Raw genomic sequence first — 23682 nt, forward strand, 5'->3', positions numbered from 1 at the left:
CACTCCCACACAGCTGAAAAAGCTTTGCTCCTTTTCCACGGGCGGAAGTAATGTATGCATTAGTCGTGCGGAGCGAGGCCCCGGGAAATCGGCTCCGCATTGGGTATTTTTCGCACGGAGGTCGGCTGCCCCACACACACCCGGAGAGGAGAATCGAGCGTAGAACGAGAGAGAGGAAAACCCAGCCGATGAGAAGAAGAAGGGAGAGAAAAATCTGGAGATAGAGAGAAGCACCCGCTGCTTTTCCAAAAGCTCGTATACGTATACACAGTGCACGCGGAGGAGGGCTTTGTGGCGGGCACCCCCTCGTCCCGCATGTTGGAGTAGGTGGCTTTTGGGGGGGGGGGGGGATTTGCGCGCTGGAAAGCAAAGAGATAGAGAGAGAGAGAGAGAGACTTGCGCGCGTGGCATTATAGGAATTGGATTTAAAAGCGCCTGCCTACTCAAACCCATCCCGGCGACGACGTGAGCGCTGGACTCGGAGTTTGGGAAAAATGCCGGGCTACGCGATAAGCAGCCGGTCGTTCAAGGGGCGCGTCGATCACGAGAGGGTGCATTTTAGAAGAATCTCTTATTAGCTACGATAATTTTTTTAGAAATATTTTTCTTATTGATTTTTCGTGTCAATTAATAATATTATCGATTTTTTAATAATTTCGTCACAGAATATCGTGATGTGGTGTACACTGTAATATAAATTTTGGCTAGTTTAAAGAAAAGTAAACGAAAACTCGAGCAGCACAGCAATGGTAAAATTTACTGAGAAAAGAGAGAACAATTTCATCAACTTTTTTTCGTTGGAGGCATTATTACATCCGAGCATTATCCTCAACTTGATTTGCGCTCCGTGTATAAATATAATATAAAAAGACAAAGTAGCTGCTGGTAATAATAAGACGATGAAGTACACGGGAGATAAAACGGTTCAAATTCAGAACAGAAAGGAAAGTACAACATTAATTTTTTTCGTAATACTCGTCGAGCGAGAGTGAAGAAATCAGCGGCTTATATTGCAGCAGTAAGCTCCCTTCATTACGCCCAACATCTCATTCTCGAGGATTACGCTGGTCACTTTTCTTCTGTTCTGTACTTTCCATTGAGTTGCTTTCCTGAAAAGTAAGCGGAATCTACTCTTGAGTGTACGCATGTATACAATGTTAAAGGTGTATTTTAATTAATTGTGGTACAAGAAAATGTATCATATAATATCAATGACGATTATAACTAATTAATAAGCCTTACTTTTGTTGATTGGAGATTCATTTCATCTTTGAATTGATGTGAAATTATTAAAAAATATTAACTTGCCTTTTTCTTCAATTAAAATAGTCATAACGAATGTACTGCTAACTCTGAATGAGCTAAAACGTATAATCCTTTAATTACAACACAAAATCCTTGAAAAACAAGTTCGTTGTACTTCCTTCATTATTATTTTTACGCATTAATCTCGAATCATGTTTCTATCAAAGTCAGCTAAAAATAATTAACAACAAAAATTATCTCATAAGCACAAAAGATTAAAGCAATAGTCTACCCTCGACCAGTGAAACTGTTACTTCACCAGCGCGTGAAAAAGTAATTAATTTGATTGATCGGTACTTGTTTGAAACAGTAGCACATCCCGTGCATGTAGTGTACACCCATTCTGGTGCTGCACCAAAGTGTGTGTGTGCGGCTTTCCATGTCGCTGCCAATAAGAAAATCCTTTAATTTGTTGGCGAGCGCCGCTGATACTGTGCACTCTTTTCTGTAACTTCGTCGAGCACTCGTTTTTTAAGTGCTTAAGTAAAAGAAGGGAGAAAATTGCGTGAATTTATGAGTTTTCTAAAATGCCCTTGTTGAGTTGACTCCTGGGGTGTAACAATCTTATTATAGCTTGCAAAAAGTGAGTGCTTTCTTGGAGTTGCGTGATGATCAGATATAGTTGCAGCGTTTATGTATAGACATCCAAATAATGTAAGGAGAGGTAATTACAATTTCTTTTAAGTTCTAACAAAATAAGTTCTCATCTAACAATCCATGATGCTTATTGTACGATTATTGGATAAGACGGAAAAAAAATGACATTATCTCCCGTTAGAAACGATTTGCTCAAGTTGACCTTGTTAACCGATTGTGGAATTGCCAACACCACATCCAGTTGGCGGTCGTTCTCGCTTACCACCGCAATTCCTCCTCGCGCCGAATCCTCTTGCTTTGATTTATTGTTACCGGCCCACGCAGTGTAACGAAGGAACTAAACCATTCTCAAGTTATGTCTCCTTTATCTGCTAAAATGTTATATCAATTCTTTCATATTTTATGTTAATTTTTGTTTTTGTTTTTTTTTTTTTCGGAGGAAGTTAAGCGGTGTGTATAATTCGTGTTTTACGCTTGTAGTAATTAGTGTAATGCTATGCATGGATTCTATTGAAAATTCAAAACAGGCTTCACGGTGATGCTGGGATAATTAATTCACGCATAAGTCCTTTATTTGAATATACATGTTTCTTTGTTGTGAAAACATGTTTACTAATAGCTCGCTGGAAAATTAAAATCAAATTTGAGATAGGACTACGTGGTAAATTAATGACGTATTTAATAGCAGGCAAATAATCTTAAACAACTTTTACGTTTTTATACTTAAAAAAATTATTCTTACCCTTAAAAATATAGAAAAAAAGTGAAACAAGTTAATTTATGTGCATTTCAACTACATCACCTGTAAGTTTTTGGCTTCGGGCTTCTTTATACGGATATTCAAATGTTAGTTTATTGTAATGAACTAAATTTTAACTGAAATAATGTTAAAAAATATTTTTTGTTCAAATGTGGCCTACATTAAATAATTGGGGTGCAAAAGGATTAAGTCTCCATTTTGGCACGTGGGACCATATTGGTTACTAGGCTGAATTCTGTCTGTATGTTCTTCAAATCACCAAAAACTCTGACTTAGACTTTTTCTCTCTAATATAAATCAAAATTTATTGGACTTTCCTACTATAAAAATCTATTGTTATTGGCTTCTGAGAACGGAGAATTATATTTTTTAACCATAAAAATATTCATTGATATTATTTAAAAAAAAAAACAAATAACCTTCTCCGTTGTCATGTGCTCGTATTCTTAGTCTCTCTTTACTCGTATTCCACCATCAATGGCTAAGCTCATGAAACCATGGTTGTAACAATAATAATTAGTGATCACCTAGCAGTCAATCGTTTTCCTGGACCTAAGGAAAGCCCCTAAAACTAGAGATTTACTCTCTGTGCTCTTGCTCGTCATACATTCCTGAAGGAAAAACCAAAAAACATGTAACACATTATTCATACCGACCAAGTGCGTCAAAAGAATTTGTACACACACAGCCTTCGTCGAGTTGTCCCATACGCTCACCAAAGTCCGCGCACATGCATTATTCGCGTACATGTGCCAATACGCGGGCATTATACGCATGGCGTACAGCTATACAGATATGGAAAAGAGGAGGGGGTGCCCTATCTGACGTCGGTCGCTCATGGAACTCGTTAGCGTTTCCCTGGCAACTCCCTCGCTCTCCTCCTCTCGGCGCCCGACCCCCCATCCCTTTCTTGGTTGTGCTATCGTGGTGACCCTTAACCATCGGCTTCTCTCCCTTTGCCCACCCACCCGCCATCGCCACCCGTTTCCACACATACTACACGTATATAGAGCGCACACGCAGTTTCTCCCTCGTCTCCTTCTTTGCCAGAAGACGAGAGCTTACGCCAAAGTGGAAAATAAAGGTAGCGCTTCTGCGCATGCGTTTCTGCTCTCCAGCATCTTTTAAATTTCTTTCTCTCTTTCATATAGAAAACCTTTATTTTATTATGTGATACATCATGCGAGTACATTCGAGGGACGCACGCATCCGTCCATTTTACCCATGTTGTGGGTGCAAGTTTATAGCTTGGGAGGAAAGTCAAACTCATAGCTTATCTGAAAAAAATAAAGATTGAGAGCTAACTTATCTTGATAATTACTCTTTGATTTTTCGAATATAGCAAAGAAAAATGGTTAAAGGCAGCTATGTGACTTGTATAGAAAAAATAATGTAGCTTTTTGTGCATTGCTAGCCTTAGGATAAACAATTGTGTATGTAAGCAGGGTAAATACCTGTAAATTTATGAACTTGGAAATTTCACCAAAGAGAAAGTTGCAAGCTGTTATTTGAGTGAAATGTTGTCTTAAAACTGTGAAAAAAAAAAGTTAAAATGCCTATAGAGTGTTTATGCAACAATAATAAACTCTTTTTCCAACAGTCCTGAAAACTAATAACTCATGAAAGCATACATTTTTATTTAACAAAAATAAATTATTATTACCTAGCAATCGTTATTTAATATGATGTAGTTTGGTATAACTAATCCTATCGGTAAATAATTTTTGACCAGTACATAATATTATATTACACTGTGTTGTCTAGAAATGAGGCCAATTCGATTTTTAGAAATTTCATTTATTTCCATGTACTTTTTTTTAAACTATTTTAAAAACTATGTATATTATTGAAAGTCTACATACGACGAAATAACTAGCCCCTCTGTAACGAGAGAATGTATTGTGTTTAGAAATTATGGCACAACTTTTCAAATTCATTTAGTCATTCTGATGAAAATAGTAATTGGATGGATTTCATCAAAACTTAAATTATTTTTAAAACAATAATTTCAGTTCCTCCATCGATTGTGATGAAAATCATTTAAAATTTAGTTCGTGTCTTTGTTGTTCCCAAATACTTAGTTTCGAACAAGCTACAGGTAAAAACTATAAATAATAGAAAAACTGTGACTCCTACTCTTCGCGAGAACAAGTGGAGACTTTAGTTACAGATTCATATTATCTGTAAGCTTATCCTCGCCGATACTTAAAAAATAGATCGACACATTTCAAATCGTGATGTTCACTCCATTCGTGAAGTTTTTAGTATTTTATGTAAGTACTGGTACCTGCAACAGGCTTCACTTGAAATCGTAGCGAAAATTCGAACGAAAGAAGCTAGGGATGACAAGGACAAGGACTCTGACTTCCGAATTAATAACAGACTAATACTTTATTGCGCTCGAAGATAAGATCGGTGATATTAATAATGGCGCTCCTTGTTCCGTGCCTATAGGGGATTTCATTAAAAAGCACATAGGGATAGAAGAAAAAAAAAAATGAATGAATGGAGGAGAAAAAAAAATTTCGCTCTGTGAGGGGCAGAATTCGAGGCGTAAGCTCGCGAGCGAGCCAGATCCGCTTAGACTGGCGATGTAATTAAAATCGGAAAAAATGTGTTTAATGAATATTCATTTGTACTCCGATCTGGGAATATTAAAGGTCGATTGCCGGTGGATGCTCGTCGTCCCAACATTGTGTGTACCGAAAGAGAGAGAGAGAGAGAGAGAGAGTGGAAGGGGGCTGGGACGAAACAAACGAGCTAAAATTAAGAAGGGCTCCCGATGGATAGATGTGCCCTGTGTCGCCGCACCAATTTTACAACATTCTCTCTTTGTCTCTCTTTCTGCAAAGTGTAATTCGATACTCGAGTGAAGAGCCGAGCTTCTCTGACGCTGTAGTCAGCATAAATTTTGCCCATGAAATTCTAATGCTCGTGCTGACATGCGATGATGCTGTCAGCCGAGCTGTGTTGCTTACGGAAAGGGCCCCGTACATAATCGTGGTTGCGCATTACTTTCATCACAGCACCTTGTGGTTGGATGAAAAAATTGAAACGAGATGAAGTTTTTTTTTTTTTTTATTGATTTTCAAGACTTTGCTGAAAAATATGAGTAAGAATTTTAATACCTACAAAACAGCTTAGAAGAACTGGTTATAAATTTTAAAATTGACTTCAAGTAAATATTTTTAATTTTTCGTAATACAGTGTGTTATGCTGATTGATGACGTTATAAAACATTCTTAGAAACGCCAAGTACATGAGACTTTTTAACCAAAGTACTTTTGTAAAAAAAACCTTAGTATCGTCAATAGAATTGTGCAATAAGTGACTCAGTTTTTATTGAGATTCCGATATATTGCTGGCAAATAAAAAGTCCTATCAAATAGTTAACTAATCAATTTTGGAAATGGATACTTATACTTTGTATGTTACTGTTGTACAACTTTAAAATATTTATAAATACTACTTAAATATCACATCATTCACGATTATTTAAAAAAAATTTCTTGAAACAGTAGACTTTTGTTTTAATCTAAATGATCCACAAACTTCGATGAAAGAATCAATTTATGCCCATTCAAAAATCACGACTGTAAGATAAGTAGTCACAATTGTGGTAATCCTATTTTCAGACCCCAAGATTTTTTTGCAAGTCCTAAAAAAACAACAAAATGAAAATTAAACAACTCAATTTTTAAAGTTAAGCTCCATCGCAACATCGAGTTCTTCTTCATCCGATTCTCCCACCGTTCACCAATCTCGCAATAACATCGCCGGTGCAACTTTATCGGAGCACTCGAATAACTGCAGCGTAAACAAAGTTGTCGTCAGGCGTGTCCCACCCCCTCCCCCCCATCCTCTTTCTCCCAAAGAAGTTTCCACTTGACGCGTTGCGAGAGTAAGTATACATGTATATAGAGCAGAGGGAATAAGCCACTAATGGCGAGACGTCAAAAACCAGGCGCGAACCAATCCATTTTCCCCGAACGGAGCGCAAATGTGCCCTTGCGGCTTATTCGCGGGAAAAAAAGAAGAATAAAGAAGAAGAAGAAGGAGAACAAGACCAGGGGACCTAAAGCTCGGAGAGAAATGATGAGAAAGCTCCTTTCCCGCGCGATCCTCCTTTTCTCTCTCCCTCCTCGGCAAGGTATATACACGTATATATATATCTACAACACACACCCTCGGTTCTCTCCTATCCATCTTAATATTATTATTTCATTCCAGAGCCGCCTGAGCCCGCAGCCGTGGATTCGCCTCCTCTCTCGCGCACCTAATCGTGCGAGAGCGCGTCAAACCTCCGGTTCTTCTTTTCATATACATAAGCGAAAACCGCCTCGTCGCACCCTCCTCTTTCTCTCTTCCAGTCACCCACCCATCCTCCAACGCGCGCACACACACACGCGAGCGTCGCCGTATGAGTACCACCCTTCGTTCTCTCCAGTATTGCCGGGGGGTGGTGTTCTCGCTTTCTTCTTTTTTTCCTCTCTCTCTCTCTTCTGTACTCGAGCGCGCCATCCTGCTTTTCTCCCGCTGTACCACTATACGGCACCCCCTCGTCATGGCGGGCACCGCACCATCACTTACGGATCAATAGAGTATGGAAGATAAACGTATCGAGGAAAGTGCTCGCCTGCGCCTCTCTGCCGCTCCCACCGGCGAGCGGGATGAGAGCGAGTAGCCATTTTTCTTTCGGGTACGTGTTTCGCCCACTTCTCGTGTATACTTTCCATCCACAGATTGATACATTTTTCATTTGGTTAATAGGTTTCAGATTAATTATTTTTCATATTGTTTTCAAAGTTAGGTGCTCGGTGTTTTATGTATAACTCGTAAGTTTTTTACACGATGCTATTTTCTAATTATTTTTTACTCGTCCACTGTAAAAATATTACATTTGATGCAATTTGAGCCTGAAGGAAATGCAAATTTAAAAGGGTTAAACTCCTTTTCACTATGTTAATTTGGGACTAACAGGATTTCTCGAGCTACTGAGCAAACCTATTTATTCCGGATGAAACAATTTACACTCGCATGGATTTTAATAATCAAGTTTTACTCTAATTCACGATTTGCTACTCTTTTTTATTAAAAATCGAATGAGTCTGCAGATATTAGTTATTTCTTCATTTATTGTTATTAATTTTTTTTTTTTTTAATTATTATTGTATCAATCATTGCTTATCATTTTTTTTTATGAAAAGTAAACTTTACTTTGAACGACGATTGATTAATATTTAACATTTTTTCACGAAGTAGATTGAGTACTTATTCAGATAACCGAAAAAAACGATATGCTGTTAAATACTGTGGGTGCAAATACTTTGCTGTACTTATAAAATGTAAAAACCAATTTTCGACTGATTTGACAGAGGGCTCCGAACAAATTTATCAAAAAATTCCAAAAAACTGCTCGAGAAGTCTACAACGACGCAAATAAAAGACGGTGCCATGGTGAGAGTATACAGTCGGTGTTTATCCATAAGAGGCGCGTAGGTAAACGAAGCTGTCAATGATACAAAAAAAATCGTTTTCCCCCATCGCATTCACTGTATACACTTGAGCTCTCGCTCGTCTCCCAAGTAATAAAAAGAGCGAACGAAAAACTCGCGGAAGAAAAAGAAGTATCAACCCTCGAGTTTTAGGAATTCGTTGTTCTCCCGACATGCAAATTCATGCAAAAAGCTCAGCCCTCCCTGTACATATCGGTAAGAAGAAGAGCAGCTACAGGCGTGAAGCTCTTTTTTTTTTTTTTTTTTTTTTTTTCTATTTCGAGTACGCGCATTAAAATGGAGAAAGGTTTTGCACCCTCGGTCGATTTATGCGCCCGAAATCGAGTCCCTGCACGCGACAAGACGCCCCTGGAAACGAAGCTCATACCTGTAGGCAAGCGCCGGAAAAGCTTCGGGAAAATAACGAGGGGAGGAAAAGAGGTGCGAGATACCCACGACAGAGTAGAGGTGATGGCGGGGAGAAAGGATGATTTTCTACGTGAGGCGATTTTGCATGGCCTCGTTTGCCTTGGAAAAATAATGGAGACCCGAGGGCTCTGGTATGGGTATCGTTTCTCGTCTCCAAAGGGAAGGTGGGAGGAGCCCGGGCGATGGAGTCAAGTGAGCGGGAGAACGTTATTGTGCTGCTGGAGTTTTTCCTTCTCGATACTTGAAAACGTGGAAAAGCTGAAAATAAGGGGGAACAAAATACAGTGATAAGGAAGGAGGAACGATCAAACGGAAGAGAAGACTATGGGATGGAAGCTGAATTTCAAACGATTGGGTGATCTGTCTTCAAAGATTTTTTTTTCGATTTTCGGTGCTCTCGCTCTGTCGGTCTCGTATTGTGCGAGCGAGATGTTTATTTTCGCGGCTCAATGGGTCTGGAAAATACTGACTTGACGTGGCTGGAAGTTTTAATGATCGCGTGAATTTCCATATCAGATTATATAGTGCTGCTAAATTTTTTTTTTCGAGATTTCTCACCTTTTTTATCAAAACATTTTATAAGGATCTACGTCAACTTCTATATGTTCCGCATTAAGATTCATCACTTTTTAGGTCTTAATTATCTTGATTACTCATAATTCTTTATTAATAAAAAATAGTAACTATAGATCAAATGTGAATACTTAAGTTTGATAATTAATGAAAGTATTAACAGGAGTCCTGCGACATAATCATTATCCTCATCTTAAAAACATTAAATTTTCATATTTAGTAAAAATTGTTTATCCAACTGTACAAGATAGCATTAAATTAATTCCAGTGTTGTTTTCCGAAACATACAGACCATAGATCCTAGCTAAAATCAACACACAAATTAATCCTCATGGACCTCATAATGCTTTCTAAATAATATCCCAACTCAGCGCAGCTTAATGGTAAATAAACTGCTTCCTTTGAGATTTGCCAACAACCAAAGCACACACTCGTAACAAACGTCACTATGCACGAAGATGAGAGGAGCGCAGCGTTCCAGCGTCGCCATAAACCGGCAAGAGATGACTGAAGGTGGAAGAGATCACGCGAGAAATTTCGAAAGGTGCGCTGCTGCTGCTGGGCCCACTTACGTCTATCCCCGAATAATCGCCCCTCTGGGATACCCTTTCCTCGGCCTCTCCCCCACTCTCTTCTTCCGCTGGGCCCTACGTGCCATAGGCAGCCCCCCCCCTCCCAGTGGCTGCTCTACTAGTTTTTTCTCGTCGGCTTTGTTCTAGTTTCACGACGTGCACGCGATCCCCTTTTCTCGTCATCTCTTGCATACTTACTCACACAACGTGTCCTCTCTTTCGTTTTTTGCTCTTGGGCCGGTTTCGTAAGTGGGCAAAAAAAAAAAAGCAAAACAGGAAGGGAGAGACCACGAAAAATCCAACTAGATACCTATACATGCGCAAACAGGGGCTGGCTGTGAGCGCGTATGGGTATTGTGTGTGCGTATACCATATACTCGCACATAAGGTATTCCCAGGCACGGATACGAGATCGTATTATCCACAGCTCGTTTCACGCGTCCATTATAATTAGTCTCGCCGGCGCATCCATTTCCTCCTCCAAATGACGCGCGGATGCTACTTGTACACCTAACGAGTGCCGCGAGTCTCAGATGTAACGCCGATTATTAGCTGCTGCTCCTTTCGACTGCTCATTTTTATTTTAGGCGATGATATGGACCAAGCCCTTGGTGAGATTTTTCTTCTCGTGGCACCTACGATAATTACAGGTGAAGGTACCTGTTCTACAACGATTTAACAAAAATTTCCAAGATTCGTGTAAACTGCTGATTTGTTAAAGCAAAGGTTAAACGATCAAATTCTCCTTGAAATCGTTCTTAAAAAAGTTGTACAGCAACGTTAATTGTATTTAAATTTTTTGCCAATAAGATTTATGCCAAAACATCAGTGCCAATCTATTTAAACTCTACGTAATTAATCACCATTTTCAGGATGAACAACTCTTGGTTTCCCATGACTTTAAAATATTCTACTAAGCCTAATAAATGAGGGATCAATCTTACAATTTGTACGTGACGAAAGCTTCTTTAAGTATCTAAAAATATTCTCAAAAGCTCGAAACACATCCTTGACTGCCTTGCGTAGTCACTTAAATATTTATATGAGAAAACGTCGTATAGAGTGGTGGAGGTGACGGTGGTAATGTAACGTAATTTATAACATAATACGCGGGCACTATCGTCATTAAAAAATCCGTCGTCCTCGTCGCATACATCTCCGCCCGTAACGATTAAAATGCCAACGCGACCCGTCGAGGCTAAAACGTGATCTCGCACTCAAAGGACAGGTTACGCGAGAACTTTGCATGCATGTGTGCGTCTGTGAGATCAAAAGGAGATGATGCGAGTGTTCGTCTTTATAGCACAAAGCCGCGAGCATGTCATTTTGACGAGGACACATTCTCAGGGCGGTGAGTATGCAAATGGTCGCGACGCCCTACGCGAGATGTATACGTACGAATGCATGGAGATTGGTGTGAGGATCATGTAGCAAGTGGTGGTGGTGGCAACAGGCTGTGAGACGCTGCAGTGCTCTAATTCTTGCTCCCACGATACTTCTTTTCCTACGTCGTTCGTCCTCTGCACAGCTTTACACCTGTACTCTATACTTGTGTTGCGAGTCTTCTTTCTGTGATGGTGGGAATGTTTTTTTTTTTTTCATTCATTGTTCGAACAAAAGGTGATTTTTCGTAAAATTGTGTACAAAATTTACAACTGCTGGACTATTTGATATTGTTTCATTTATCTAGTTTTTGAGCTTCATGTCGATAATCACCATGAAAGCAATTTCTGGTGATGAAAATACAACGATAAATAAAAAATTTAAATTATAAATAAAAAGTTCTCGAGTCTTGAAGGTCTTTTTCTTCTAATAATATTTTGGATGCAACCAAAAGTAATGCTCAATTTGCAGTAACATACACGTAGATCATCATAAAAATTAACAACTCTAATTACCATTGAGAATCTTTAATAGCTCCACCACCGTGATAATTTATATAAAAAATATCTTTGTCGTCGGACCTATCCGTGATCTCGAACCTAATGAGTCTGCTGTGGAAAAAATAGGCCCAAGTTCCTCGGGACACGCAATTTACAAACGCTCTGCGAGAAGCAACAATGTATCCATGATCCCAGTATACCTTCGTGAACACTGTAGGAAAACAGTGGGGGGTGCAGAACTTTGCATACTAAAAGACTTGCACAGCGTGCTTGGCTCGTTTCATTAGCGAGACCAGAGCAAGCAGCGCCGCTTATGAAATTTATTTCTTTAATTGAACCAATCCGGTTACGCGGCTCCGTCTCGCTTGCACGCAATTAATAAGCCGACGTCCTCCGCATTTGTACAAAAGACCAAGTCGACGCGATCGGGAGCTAATCGGAAAACCAGTGAAAACCATGGAACGAAGGAAAAGAGGCATTTAGTCTCCAGGTGTATAAGCCACAGTCGCGAGCGAAGCAATGGGACCCTCTCTCTCTTGGGACGTACTATAATTGCGTTAACAATCCACGGGCTAATTACGTCACTTTCTTTCGTCCCTTTTCGTTCTTATCGGGTTTCAAGAATCCTAGGAAATCGTCCGTTATTCCGCAAGGACCTCTCGAGACGAGCAACCGCTCCATTGACGAATATTGCCAACCCTGCGTAGACTACTTTTTTATTTTAATCCACAAAAGCACTGATGGTTAACCAGCTAATTTTTCATGTGAATTTTATTCCCACTCAAGACTACTCCACGGTATTCGAAAGTTATTTCATTACGTTAATTCAAAGTCCTGGAAATTGTTAACTTTTGAAAAAGGAGACGTTTCATATTTTAGGTATTGCCATGCGAACTTTTACCTTCAATTTTCACAGAAGTTCTACCAAATAGAAAAATTGTTTATCGTTGCGTGGATAGAACCAAAAAAGAGAGTACCAAAGAAGAAGAAGGAGAAGAAGAAGAAGGAGCCAGGTAACAGTATAGCTAGCCCGTAAGGAACGAGAGTCCACGTAGAGACCTATATTAGGCACGGTATAGCAAGCTGGCATCCCGTAGCGCAGGAAATTTGCATGCGTGCTCCTGGACTTAATTAGGTTAGACGAGCAGCCGGAGAACGGGTTGGAGTTCACACACTTCATTAGAAATTCCAACTTGCCATATGCAGCGTATAAGCACTCGCGTGTGTGTGTATGCGAGAGTGGCATTTTTAATGCGTGTTTTCACCCTCTGCCCCTCTTCCCGCGGCTTTTCTTTTTCCCTTGTTTTTCCAGGACTCTATCCCTTTACTCGCGTATATTTACAAACACTTCTCTCTTCACTGGAGAAACGTTCACACCACGCGGTGGTATTATACGTGGAGTTTTTCCATTCTGTACGCAGCTTCCGTCCGAGCTGCTTCCGCATATATGGGTGACGCCCATTTTTCATTTATTTGATTGCCGCTCATTTCCTCGGCGGAGGCTGAGAGTCTCAGACTGGGTGCGCAACAATGTAGGACAGAATGAATGCACGAGAGCAGCGTGAACCCATCCAAATTAGACTTCCGTTTTCACAGGCACGTTGGCTCTCCTCCACCTCCTTTTTTTTCTCTTCTTTCTTCTTGTCGTCTCCTTCTGGCGCCTCATCCGGATCCGAGCGCGCCTAGACACACCAGGTGACATTCTCATACCATACTGGTGCTCATGGGTATACATGTATACTGCGTGTTTATACAGCAGTCCAGTAGCCGGTGTGGGCTTTTGTGTGTATAGATTTATGGGCCAGCCTGCGGTTAGCTACACTGTGCTACGCAGGTTAAATTTTTTGCTTTTCATGAACATTGATTTAATGATTAATGCATATACGTAGTTGTAAAAAATTTATCTTCGTTTCATCGGTGTAACGGATACACATACTCTCAAATAGTTTAGGATTTTTTAATTTATTGCCCTTACAAACAAATTCTTCCTTACAGTTGCTGTATTATATGATTAAATGAAGTTTGGTATCAACAATTGCAATAAACGTTTTTAGATTCAATATCCATGTCCAAAACATGTATCCAAGAGATAGTATTTTAATTCCTTAAACAAAAATGAAAATATCGTATATAAGAAGTTACATACTGGAATAATTTTTTTTTGCAGGCAAAAAACAAAATTACAATTTTATCTCATTGGATCGCGTATATTTATTAAACGAATTGGTTTGTACTGTCTAATAATCAACATACCTATACTTAACAAGAAAAACCTAAATTTGTTTACTTTTTTAGTAATAATGCAGCCAGAAACGTTGTTGGTAATATTAAAGTTTTGTCTCCGACACAATTGTGCTGTAGACTCAGTGTTCAAGTAATCAAAGCCTCGAATCGAATTTTCTATTCCACAAAACAAGTCTGCCTTGGTTTAAAATCTGTCGATCCCCCGTGACGTACAATCTTTTCACAGTCCAACCTGTATTATCACGCCCATCGTACAAGTTCAGTTGAAAGATAAGTTCTCGATAATCAAATGACCCATAAGAGACCGCATGGACAAAACAAGGCTCAAAACAGTCGCATCAGCAGCAATAGGTAATAGTAGCGCATCAAAAAAAAGACTCACACTGTTGTACACCCTTCGAAAACCAAATACGCCGCTCATAATGGGAGCGATCATCGACAACTCGACGCTCAACAGTGCAACCTGCGATACATTCATCCCCAAGCATACACACGCATTGCCTACGGGCGTGTAAATGCAGGCAAATGCAACAGTCGATCGGCAGTCAATGGCCCCTCCTATGTAGGTCCACGCGCACAGGGGGATGAATATCTATTGATTGGGTCCCTCCAGACGCGCATTCATGCAGTATTTATACCTGCGACACCTGCGCGCCTCTCCGTCCTTCTTCTTTTCCCTTTTTTCCTCCGCCGATCTGTGCGCCGCTGTGTTTAGATACCAATGCCCCGGAAGCCGCACGCGCCCGCCCCGAAATACAGGTAGATTCTCTTCAAACGCGCCCCGCAAGTGTGTGTACGTGTGTATACATCGGATGGGCTTGACTCTGCATCAAAGCGATCCCCCTTTTTTGCTCCCCGACCCGATAATCGATACCGTCATTATTAGACGGCTTTGTGTGTACGTGTACGAACGCTGCGATGCCGAAAAGTCATGTCAGTGGTACGAGTCCCTTGCCTCGTTTGTCCTCGGCACTAATGAGATGTCTTTTTGGTCTTTGTTACTATAAAGGCGAGTTGTAACGATGCTTACAAAATAACTCGCGATGTATGGGTCAAACTTTTCCAAGTCTGATCAAAGGATCATTTTTTTTTTTTTTTCTTTTACCTCAATTTTCCTCCCGCGGATCATGCGGAAAAACGAGAATTGCGGCAACTATACACCTACTTATAATGAAAGCCAAACGTTCACCCAAAATTGGTAGAAACTCCGGGCACATTTCAATTATACGGTATGGTATACTAGGAAACTGTAGAAGAGAAACGAGCTGCTTTTTCCACCTGATCTCGTTCGTTATGAGTAATAATGTCTTTGAAAATTTGTGGTTGGAAATTGAAAGATAACGATCAAATGAATTTCATGGTCATCTACATCTCGTTACGCGGGAAAGTAAAAAATTTTATTTCGTAGTACTTACTTCCGTGTATGTGAATGTTACTGCAATAAGTTAACATTTTTCACCGCACGTTAAAACCAAGTATTAAAAAAAATAAAAATAAAATAAAATAACACCACTGATATTTTTAAGCGTCAGGTACTTTGCACGAAAAAATTTTCAATGCCAAAACACAATTAACGAAACAAAGTTCACTACGTGTAACATACCGTTTCGTTTCTGCATTTCGTTGTACATGTAGCTCCGCATTAAAAATTAACACGCGCGTGCAGCACATCGAAAGCTAACAAGCGATTCTCTAATTACACAGAGAAAAGCAATGAAAGAGAGGATAAAAATTGCTCGGTAATTTCTCCGCAGCCGTAATAGCACACACAAGCGTGTGCGGAGCGAGCGATATTCCCCCGCGTGCACACGTTTACACTTTGAGAGGGAGGAGCTGTATCTCTTCATACGACCGCGCGGAAGATATAGACGTATGTAATATAGGTAGGAAGGCAAAAGTGGCTCGTTGGGCGCTAATATGAAAATGATCGTCATAACGATCGCCACCACCGCCACCTCGTCGGGGAAATAATACCGGTAATTTTGCAAAAGTGTATATATACACAGAACGCACCTGGTTCATACTTTGTACAAGCCACGTAATACATTGTATAGGTGTACCTGCTGTCGCCCAGTATGCTTTACCAAGTATTGGGTGCTCATAATGTATACTGCACTTTCTGATGGCTACCCGGTCGTTACGAATGCGTATATAATATATAGATTCTCTTCAAGTATATATCAAACGAGAGGCGTCCGTGATTGATGCGTGTGATACACTTTGTTATTTTCCTGATTTTTAACCTCGTTTCCTCTTTCTAAAATTCACGTGGGCCAGTATAGGGTGCTGCAATCATGAATATTTGCAAAGAGGGACCGAGCAGAGGGGGAGAAAATGAACACAGCCCCGTGAGAGTGTGCGCGCGGTATATCGTCCGGCCGTTCCTCGACGATGCTCGAACTTGCGTTTATGTTTATACTGTCTCGTTGTAATTCCACCTTTGGGACTCCCCTCCTCCCTCTCTCTCTTTTCAAATGCCACGCTATCCGGGGATTATTCAAACCGCGAGACAAAAGGGAGGCTATCACGTTACCAATGCGTTCCTGCGGTGTGAGCTTCATCTCGTGCGATGATTTCGCAGTGCGCGTGCGTTGGACGTAAAATGTAAATTTTCGTGGAAAAAAAATGACACGATGCCAAGCAACGAGTCTTATTGTTCTCCAAATTCGTTTGATGGCAATGCCCTTTGTGAGCACGGGTGGTGAAAACACTGGGTCGCGAGTTTCAGCTTCCTGTAGAAAGTTTTGATACAGGACTTTTATCCAATTTCAGTGAAGAGAAACGCAAAAAAGAGAGACTTGACGAGTTACCCGATGTTTTCATTTCTCAACAACTTTTCTGCACTTTCTTCCCTGGTATCCTGCATTGAATGTGTACTATCTGGCCTCAAACCTCTACTGGTTTTTTTTTTACTCATCCATTATTAACTGTAGCACACAAACCGTACAATAATTTTGTAAATTTCTGTTGAAACGCTGTCTTGTAACAATCATTGAAAATTCATCGAGAACTTATACCAAGTTAGCACCCAATTTTACTAAATTGCCACATGTTTTATTTTCTACTTCACTTCGTGACAAGGTATGGTACACCTCTTTTTTAATAATTATACGTACATACATTTCCTGCGCAAACCTTTTGAACAAACAAAAGCTTGCTGGTCGCAAAAAAAACCTTCTTCCTTCATCCTACATTCCTTTCTTCCGCTCACCTTCCTGCCTCCTGCAAAAAAAAAAAAAAAAAAAAAGAATATAAAGACCAAACGAAAAAAAAAGATGCCTGAATCGTATTTTTTGCGTCTTGATCAGATTTCGGGAGGGTGTATGTTCATGTCCTGCCTGTGTATGTTTAGAGTCGGAAGTGCGTTTGGAAGTAGCACGTGAAAAAAACACGAATAAAGCCCACGAGAAGAGGACGGCCGAAAAAAAGAGTGAAACCACTTCCTCCTCCTCGTCGCGTATCGCACGCTATGAAATTTCGCGTTCCATTAATCGATCAACGCCTTGAGATACTATAATATACAACTCAGGACACTCCGAGCTCTTCGCATCATAGTGTATAGATCCCTTGACATAGATAGTAGTGCGTATATGCATAGCCCATTAAGGAAAAAAAAAACAAAGGAGAGCAGTCCACCAGGACGATCTAATACAACCCTCCGTTGTCCGTCAACTCCCTTTCCCGCGTATACACGCGTGCATAAAAACAGAGATCCGCGCGCACGATATACCCGCACATATTAACCCAGTCGTCAGGAGTGAGAGAGAGAGAGAGTCGGATATGTCAACCCCTCCTTGTTTTTTGCTGCCCTCTCTCCTTTAATAATTGATCATCTGATTACGTTACATCCACTCTCTCTCTCTCTCTCTGTCCCTGCCTCCGCGTACGTGCATGTATACCCACAGCTCTGCTCGCACCGTCGGAGAGCATTATTCTTGCACCTCTCCGTGTATAGTTATATGCATACTGCGTCGGGGCCATTTCTTTCTTCGTAATATACCTACAGCGTGTGTTTTTTTTTCTTTTTTTTTTTTTCTTCGACTACCACTACCGTCGCCGCCATTTGCATACAGACCCCCTTAACGACAAATACGCCAAAGCCGCCCCTTGTAATGAGCTCTCGTTCTCTCCCTGCCCCGCCGACGGCACTTTCTCGCTGTTTTTTGCTACCTCTTGCCTTTTTTTTTCTCTCTCGCTCGCTCTCCGCTGGCACTATTGTCCACGCGCACACTGGCCTCGATTTATCCTCTCCTGTATATTAGGTCGTTTCCAGTTGGCGTCTGTTGTTTGTGCTTTGCGCTTTCTCTTTCTTTCTTCTCTATTTTTTTTTTAGCGCTTGATTTCGAGATGCTTACCATGACGGTTATACGTTGGGATCAAGCTGCAGCTCGTACTACGTGAGATTAATATTTATATTAGGGATGCGGAGGGTGAGTTATGTTGTTTCGAGATTTTGATAAGACAATGGAGCCATACGCTTTCTCCCGTTTTTCCTGCGTTAATACAACCGGTTTTGGAGGCTTTTATAAATGATTTTCTGTTGTTTATTATTTTTATGAATTTGTTCCATCGAACCGAAGTTTGATTTTTTGTTTATGGAAGAAGGATTCAGTTAACAGGCGATGTTTGTGATGAAAATTTACATTATACTGGTATGCTGGTACATAAAACGAGATTAAACTTAAATTGAGCACTTGCTGAAGTTTTGAGTACATACTTGTCAGTGACAATAACATAAAAATTTTTGGGTCCTCAGGTTATGATGTTAATCTTTGAATCAGAAACTTTTCCAAGTCACCATTCAATTATTTGCTCTGAAATTTACTGAATCTCGAATTAGAAGATCGAAAGTGCCTGTTGTACCATTGTTTTGTACTTTTCTGTGTGCGAAATTGTATTGTAAAGTTGCATGAGTATAAAAAAAATGAAGTTGCAGAGATATACTGGTGTTCTCTCAATCGCAATACCATTGTAAATTTTAATTATTTATCAAAACGACTTAGGTGTAACTAGAGAATAAAATATTTAGCTGATAAGTTGAATTACTCATTAACGAGTTGATTCACCTCCTCAAACATTTGAGCTGAGCTCAAAAACTCAGTTTGACAGTATGATATAAAATAAGTAGTTCCATCATCAAAAATCACTAAATTTTCAACCACTTTGATAGTGATAGTAGAAAATAAGTCTGGTATGGTGTGTCAATGAATAAAATAATAACACTTGCAAACAGTCCAAGTAAAAAGAAAAAAAAAAAGGCAGAGCTAACGAAAATCTTGGGTAAGACATCGGAAATTAAATAACTTGACGCGAAAAACGGCGAAGAGAAAAAGTATCTCCCGGCCACCGCGACATCGCGCCAATACTAGTAATAACGCTTTGAGTTGGTAATTCAATGGCTAGAAGTTTGTGCTTGGCTCTTCCGTGTTCGCGAAAACTCTTGTAAGCGGAAAGACATGCTTAAGATGTAGAAATCAAGAACAAAATGATAAAAAAGCTGTTTTTCGACTTACTGAGATTTTCATTGCGATTTACAGTGTTTTTTCTTTGTTTCTTTTTGTTTTTTTATTCTTTATTACTTAAAGGTAGTTTTTACCGTAGCTTTACTTAAATTTCATCGAAAGTTGTCTAGTTTGCTCACTTTTTGAAGCTTTTTATGTTATTCGTAGTACACAAACATATACTTTAAGTAAATGGGAAGGCAATGTTGACTTAAAATATAGTTCTAAATCATCAAATGTTTGAATCATAAATGCTATAAAAATACTGACATTCATCCAAAATAATGTCATTCCATTGTACCCAGTAAAACTGCAATTAGATTGAGACGTATCTTTACGGATTGTTCATTGTAGTGTGATGATATCTAGATATGTATCTCAGTAGAATACTTTTAGATATACATCAGTATTAATGAGGGATCTTTTGAAGTTTGAATACTTGTTTTGTACACATGCACCAGATGTTAAAGTACAAAACTTTCACTTGCCACTAGAATGATTGCTGTATTGACAATTTGTGCAAGACTTGCGTTTTGATTATATTAATCGTACAGTACAGCATACATTTTTTTCTACAATATATATTATTACTACATTAACCGAGATTCTCGACAGATGATACTGTTTTTTGCTACTATTTACTTTACCACCGATATTTATCTTCATCCGATCTTCAAAGTTAATCCAAACCAAGAAAACTAAAAGAAAAAAGTTTCCGAGTCAAGCTGCAAAGCTACTCGTTTTTACTCGAAGAGTTACTAAAAAAAAAAAAAAAAAAAATTACACTCACGTAATTACAAAATTGCTTAGAATAATTCACAAACGTACATAAAAATGTCAGAACCGGTCGAACGATCTTTTTTGTGTGAAACAATGCTAGTTGAGGTGAAAAAAAATACACGCACTCACGCCCGAGAGAAGCCTTTGGGAAAGAGCCACGGTCACACGTTGAAAAAAGCAAACTTGTGCAATTTGCAAGGAAGCAAGAGGATCGCAAAAACCTGAGCGTTCGTCAAATCGACGTGTCCACGTGAGATGCTCGCATCGCTCGAAACCGGTTGGGTTGGTTTTACTGCGCTCACACAGCTTGGAAGGGACGAGAAAAGATCGATTATTCGCTCGATCGAGTTAGACGGCTCGTCGCCGCTGCTGCATGCTGCCAGCAATTAGCCAGGCAACTGTTGTAGCGCATCGCGACGGTGCAATCTTTGCGAGGAATCGGAGGAACCGATACGAGAAGTGGAGGACAGGTGTATGCTGTGCTGCATCGTGAGAGAATAATTAATATTCAGCGAGGAAAAAAGTGAGAGGCCTCTCATAACTGTTAGCACGTTAGCGGGCCTGCCTTGCTCTCGTCTGATGCATACACGTATAACTTGTCGTTGTCGTTCTTTCGCTCGATAATGTTGGGCAGAAGAGTTGCACCTGGCATTGAGACGAAAATTGTATACCCGTGGGCTGTAACGTTGAGGCGTGTATGGTTTTGTAATTTTGTTTGAATAAGTATCGGAGGGCAACGGGTTTCTCGAATTGTATCCAGGAAAATCATACCTTGACTCACTGGCAGGGACAAATTATATGTGCGCATGTCTCGATAGTTGAGGGTAAATTGTTTTAAGAACGTATTATCTTACAGCGATCTAAAAACGTACTATCTCAAGTAATATCGAAAACCATCTTAAAAACTTGGTTTTTTTTTTTATCAAATGCATAATTTACTCATGTTTTAGAAAAATATATTATCTTGGTCAATATGCAACAAACATCACAAAAATTTTCTGAATTACATAGATATTTTTAATGCGTTCGTAAAAAATTTTTTTTTAGTCTATACGTTTTATTAAATGACTATGATATGATGCTTTTTGAAATGAAGTTATGAAATAAAACGATTTTGTATTCAAATGCTCGTTCAATCACTGGCATCATATATAATCATGGTATATCAGCGTATTCAGAGAATATTTATACTCATGTGTAGTCTTTAACAAAAAAAGTGGGTCCTAAACAAAAGTAATTAATAATTAAATTATGATTTATAAAACTAACTTTTCTACCAGTGAGTACACCACATTACTTGGGAATTTTTTGTTGCTAAGCAATATGATTTCAATCGTGTTGATAAGCTATTAGCTTGGTCTAAATATTTTTATGACAGTTCAAAAGAAATTTTTACGTACGAGGTGTAATAATTTTTATGCAAAAATATTTGTTTGTTCATCGAATACTTATACAGTTTAACTTACAAAGTTTTTTGTTGAAACAGCTTTAAAAAGGCGAATAAGTATCTGCTTTATCTGAAATTTCTCTGCACCTAACTTGAGTTTTTTTTTTAATTTTTATTTTACAACGAAAATCATATACTTAATCCTGAGTCCTGAATCACTGCCTACTTGTGTAAATACAAATTAGACTTATAGTAAACGAACTTGAAGTCTGCTTATAATTAATTATTAATAAGTATACGAGTACAGAACACACTGCGCTTATTAGAGTTTTTAATTTAAACGATTTTACTGTAGGATTGTTTCAAGTAGTAACAATACTTATAAATCATACGACTTTTCATGAAATACATCATCCATCTTAGTAATATCAGTTTAAAAATCAATTGCTTTAGTATACGTATAACCGATGATTTTCCGTTTTAAACAAACAAAATATAATTACCAGCACGAAGAAGAAAAGCTCCGTCTCAAGTATATGAGTTTCAGTTTATTTTAGTTCAGGAATGAACTTTTTTGCATGTGATCTTACATCACACCATACATTACCGTCCCAAGTACTTGTGGCCAATAAAATCACACCACCAAAATAAATTTCGAGAAGGAATTTTGATTCTTTGTTCTCGAAAGCCTATACATATATTACGTGCACACATTATACACACGCTCAAACCCGTACCACATCATGAGCAAAATTATTTGTTAACTAAAAAGTTGGAGCACATACCGCATATTATGACACGACTGCGGTCTCCTGTACATGTTATATACCTAAATAAGAGGGTGTAAAGGATGAAGACGGGGCTGCCTTGGATCGTCCGGCGCACCACAATTAATCCACAACCCACGTTCAGTTTGTCCAGAACCGATGGTCATTGGTATTTCAAATGCGAAGGTCTGCTGGGAAAGAGCTGTACCGACGACGTGACCATAGACTCCCATGCATGCCGTTGGCGAGATCCCCTTTCTAATTCCTGTAACACCCAATTAAACAACGCCACAGCTGGCTGACCATGTTTGAATTCGGTACAAGGATTCTCCTTTTCAATTTTTCGACTCACCGATATGCCACGCACGTACATATCATTATACTAGGACTATTACCCTTGTATCGGAGCTGCCATCGAGCTCCTCATCTTGATTTTTCCGTTTCCGTCTGTTTTTGTTTCTTTGTCTTTTTCACCTCTTTTTTTTTGTGTCATTAACATTAAGTTTTTTTTTGTTTTTTTGTTTCAGATACGACGCAGTTCTCGAAATTTATGATGGAATACACCGAGTGTATAACGATGTCGAAATAGATTGGATGCAGATTCATGATGCCGGCTCGACGATAGATGATACGGAGTTGCCGCACCATATAACTAGTAAAAATGATCTCGATCGGCTGATCGGTGGTACTTTTAAATCGTTCCTGAACGCCCTGCCTGCTCCGCCTACCATCGTCACAGTGGCCAGGTATGTGGAGTTGTTATTTTAAGATTTTCTTCTACTCTACATTTTTTTCTCAATTTCATGTTTATGATTAATTGAACTGTCAGTGCACTAATATTTCAAACTAACCTTTCCTTTCATTTAATTTCATACTAAATTACGGTGCTGAAGTACTTAGCTCTCGTGTGACGGATAAAATAAAAGTGCAATATCTCTGGAATTTTTTTTGTTGTAGTAAAAATATTTCTCAAAGAATTCAGTAAAAATGCTGATATTTTAATATCGAGAGCAAGCACGTGCCAATCATTACACGAGCGACTCACTATGCTGGCATGTTTTTTTCGAGCATCCCCCGAGGGCTTAGGGTATACGTAGATGGTGCAAAAGAATTCGTGCGTGCGGTGAAAGGTGCGGGTAGTGGCGTGGAGTGGGAAAAAGAAAAACAGGGGACGGATACGCAGGCAGGATGGGCCGGCTTAAGGGGGATGGTTTTACGGAAGAAGGCCGGCGGTGAGAGGCCACGGAAAGGTCCCACCTTCTGAACCAAAAATGAGGGGGTAAATATTGGCCCAGGGGTGTACAAGGATCCAATTGATGCTTTTTTACTTTGCCGATGGATGTCGCTATCGACTTGTCGTGAGTAAGAAACCATGCGGCAATGTATGTA

The 23682-nt window shown here is 39.5% G+C and overlaps 1 protein-coding gene across 1 annotated transcript in view; it reads left to right on the forward strand.

The window, feature by feature from the left end:
- Nucleotides 1–23682, forward strand: part of MESR6 (misexpression suppressor of ras 6) — a 522313-nt gene that overhangs the window by 495743 nt on the left and 2888 nt on the right. Inside the window, exon 7 of the mRNA XM_089591368.1 lies at nucleotides 22821–23039. Within this exon, the coding sequence (XP_089447494.1) occupies nucleotides 22821–23039 (219 nt within the window). The remainder of the gene's footprint in view (nucleotides 1–22820; nucleotides 23040–23682) is intronic.

Source organism: Copidosoma floridanum, unplaced genomic scaffold (genome assembly GCF_036245765.1).
Source record: "Copidosoma floridanum isolate Cflo_tuat_1 unplaced genomic scaffold, Cflo_Japanese_pri ptg000013l, whole genome shotgun sequence".
Taxonomy (NCBI): Eukaryota; Metazoa; Arthropoda; class Insecta; order Hymenoptera; family Encyrtidae; genus Copidosoma; species Copidosoma floridanum.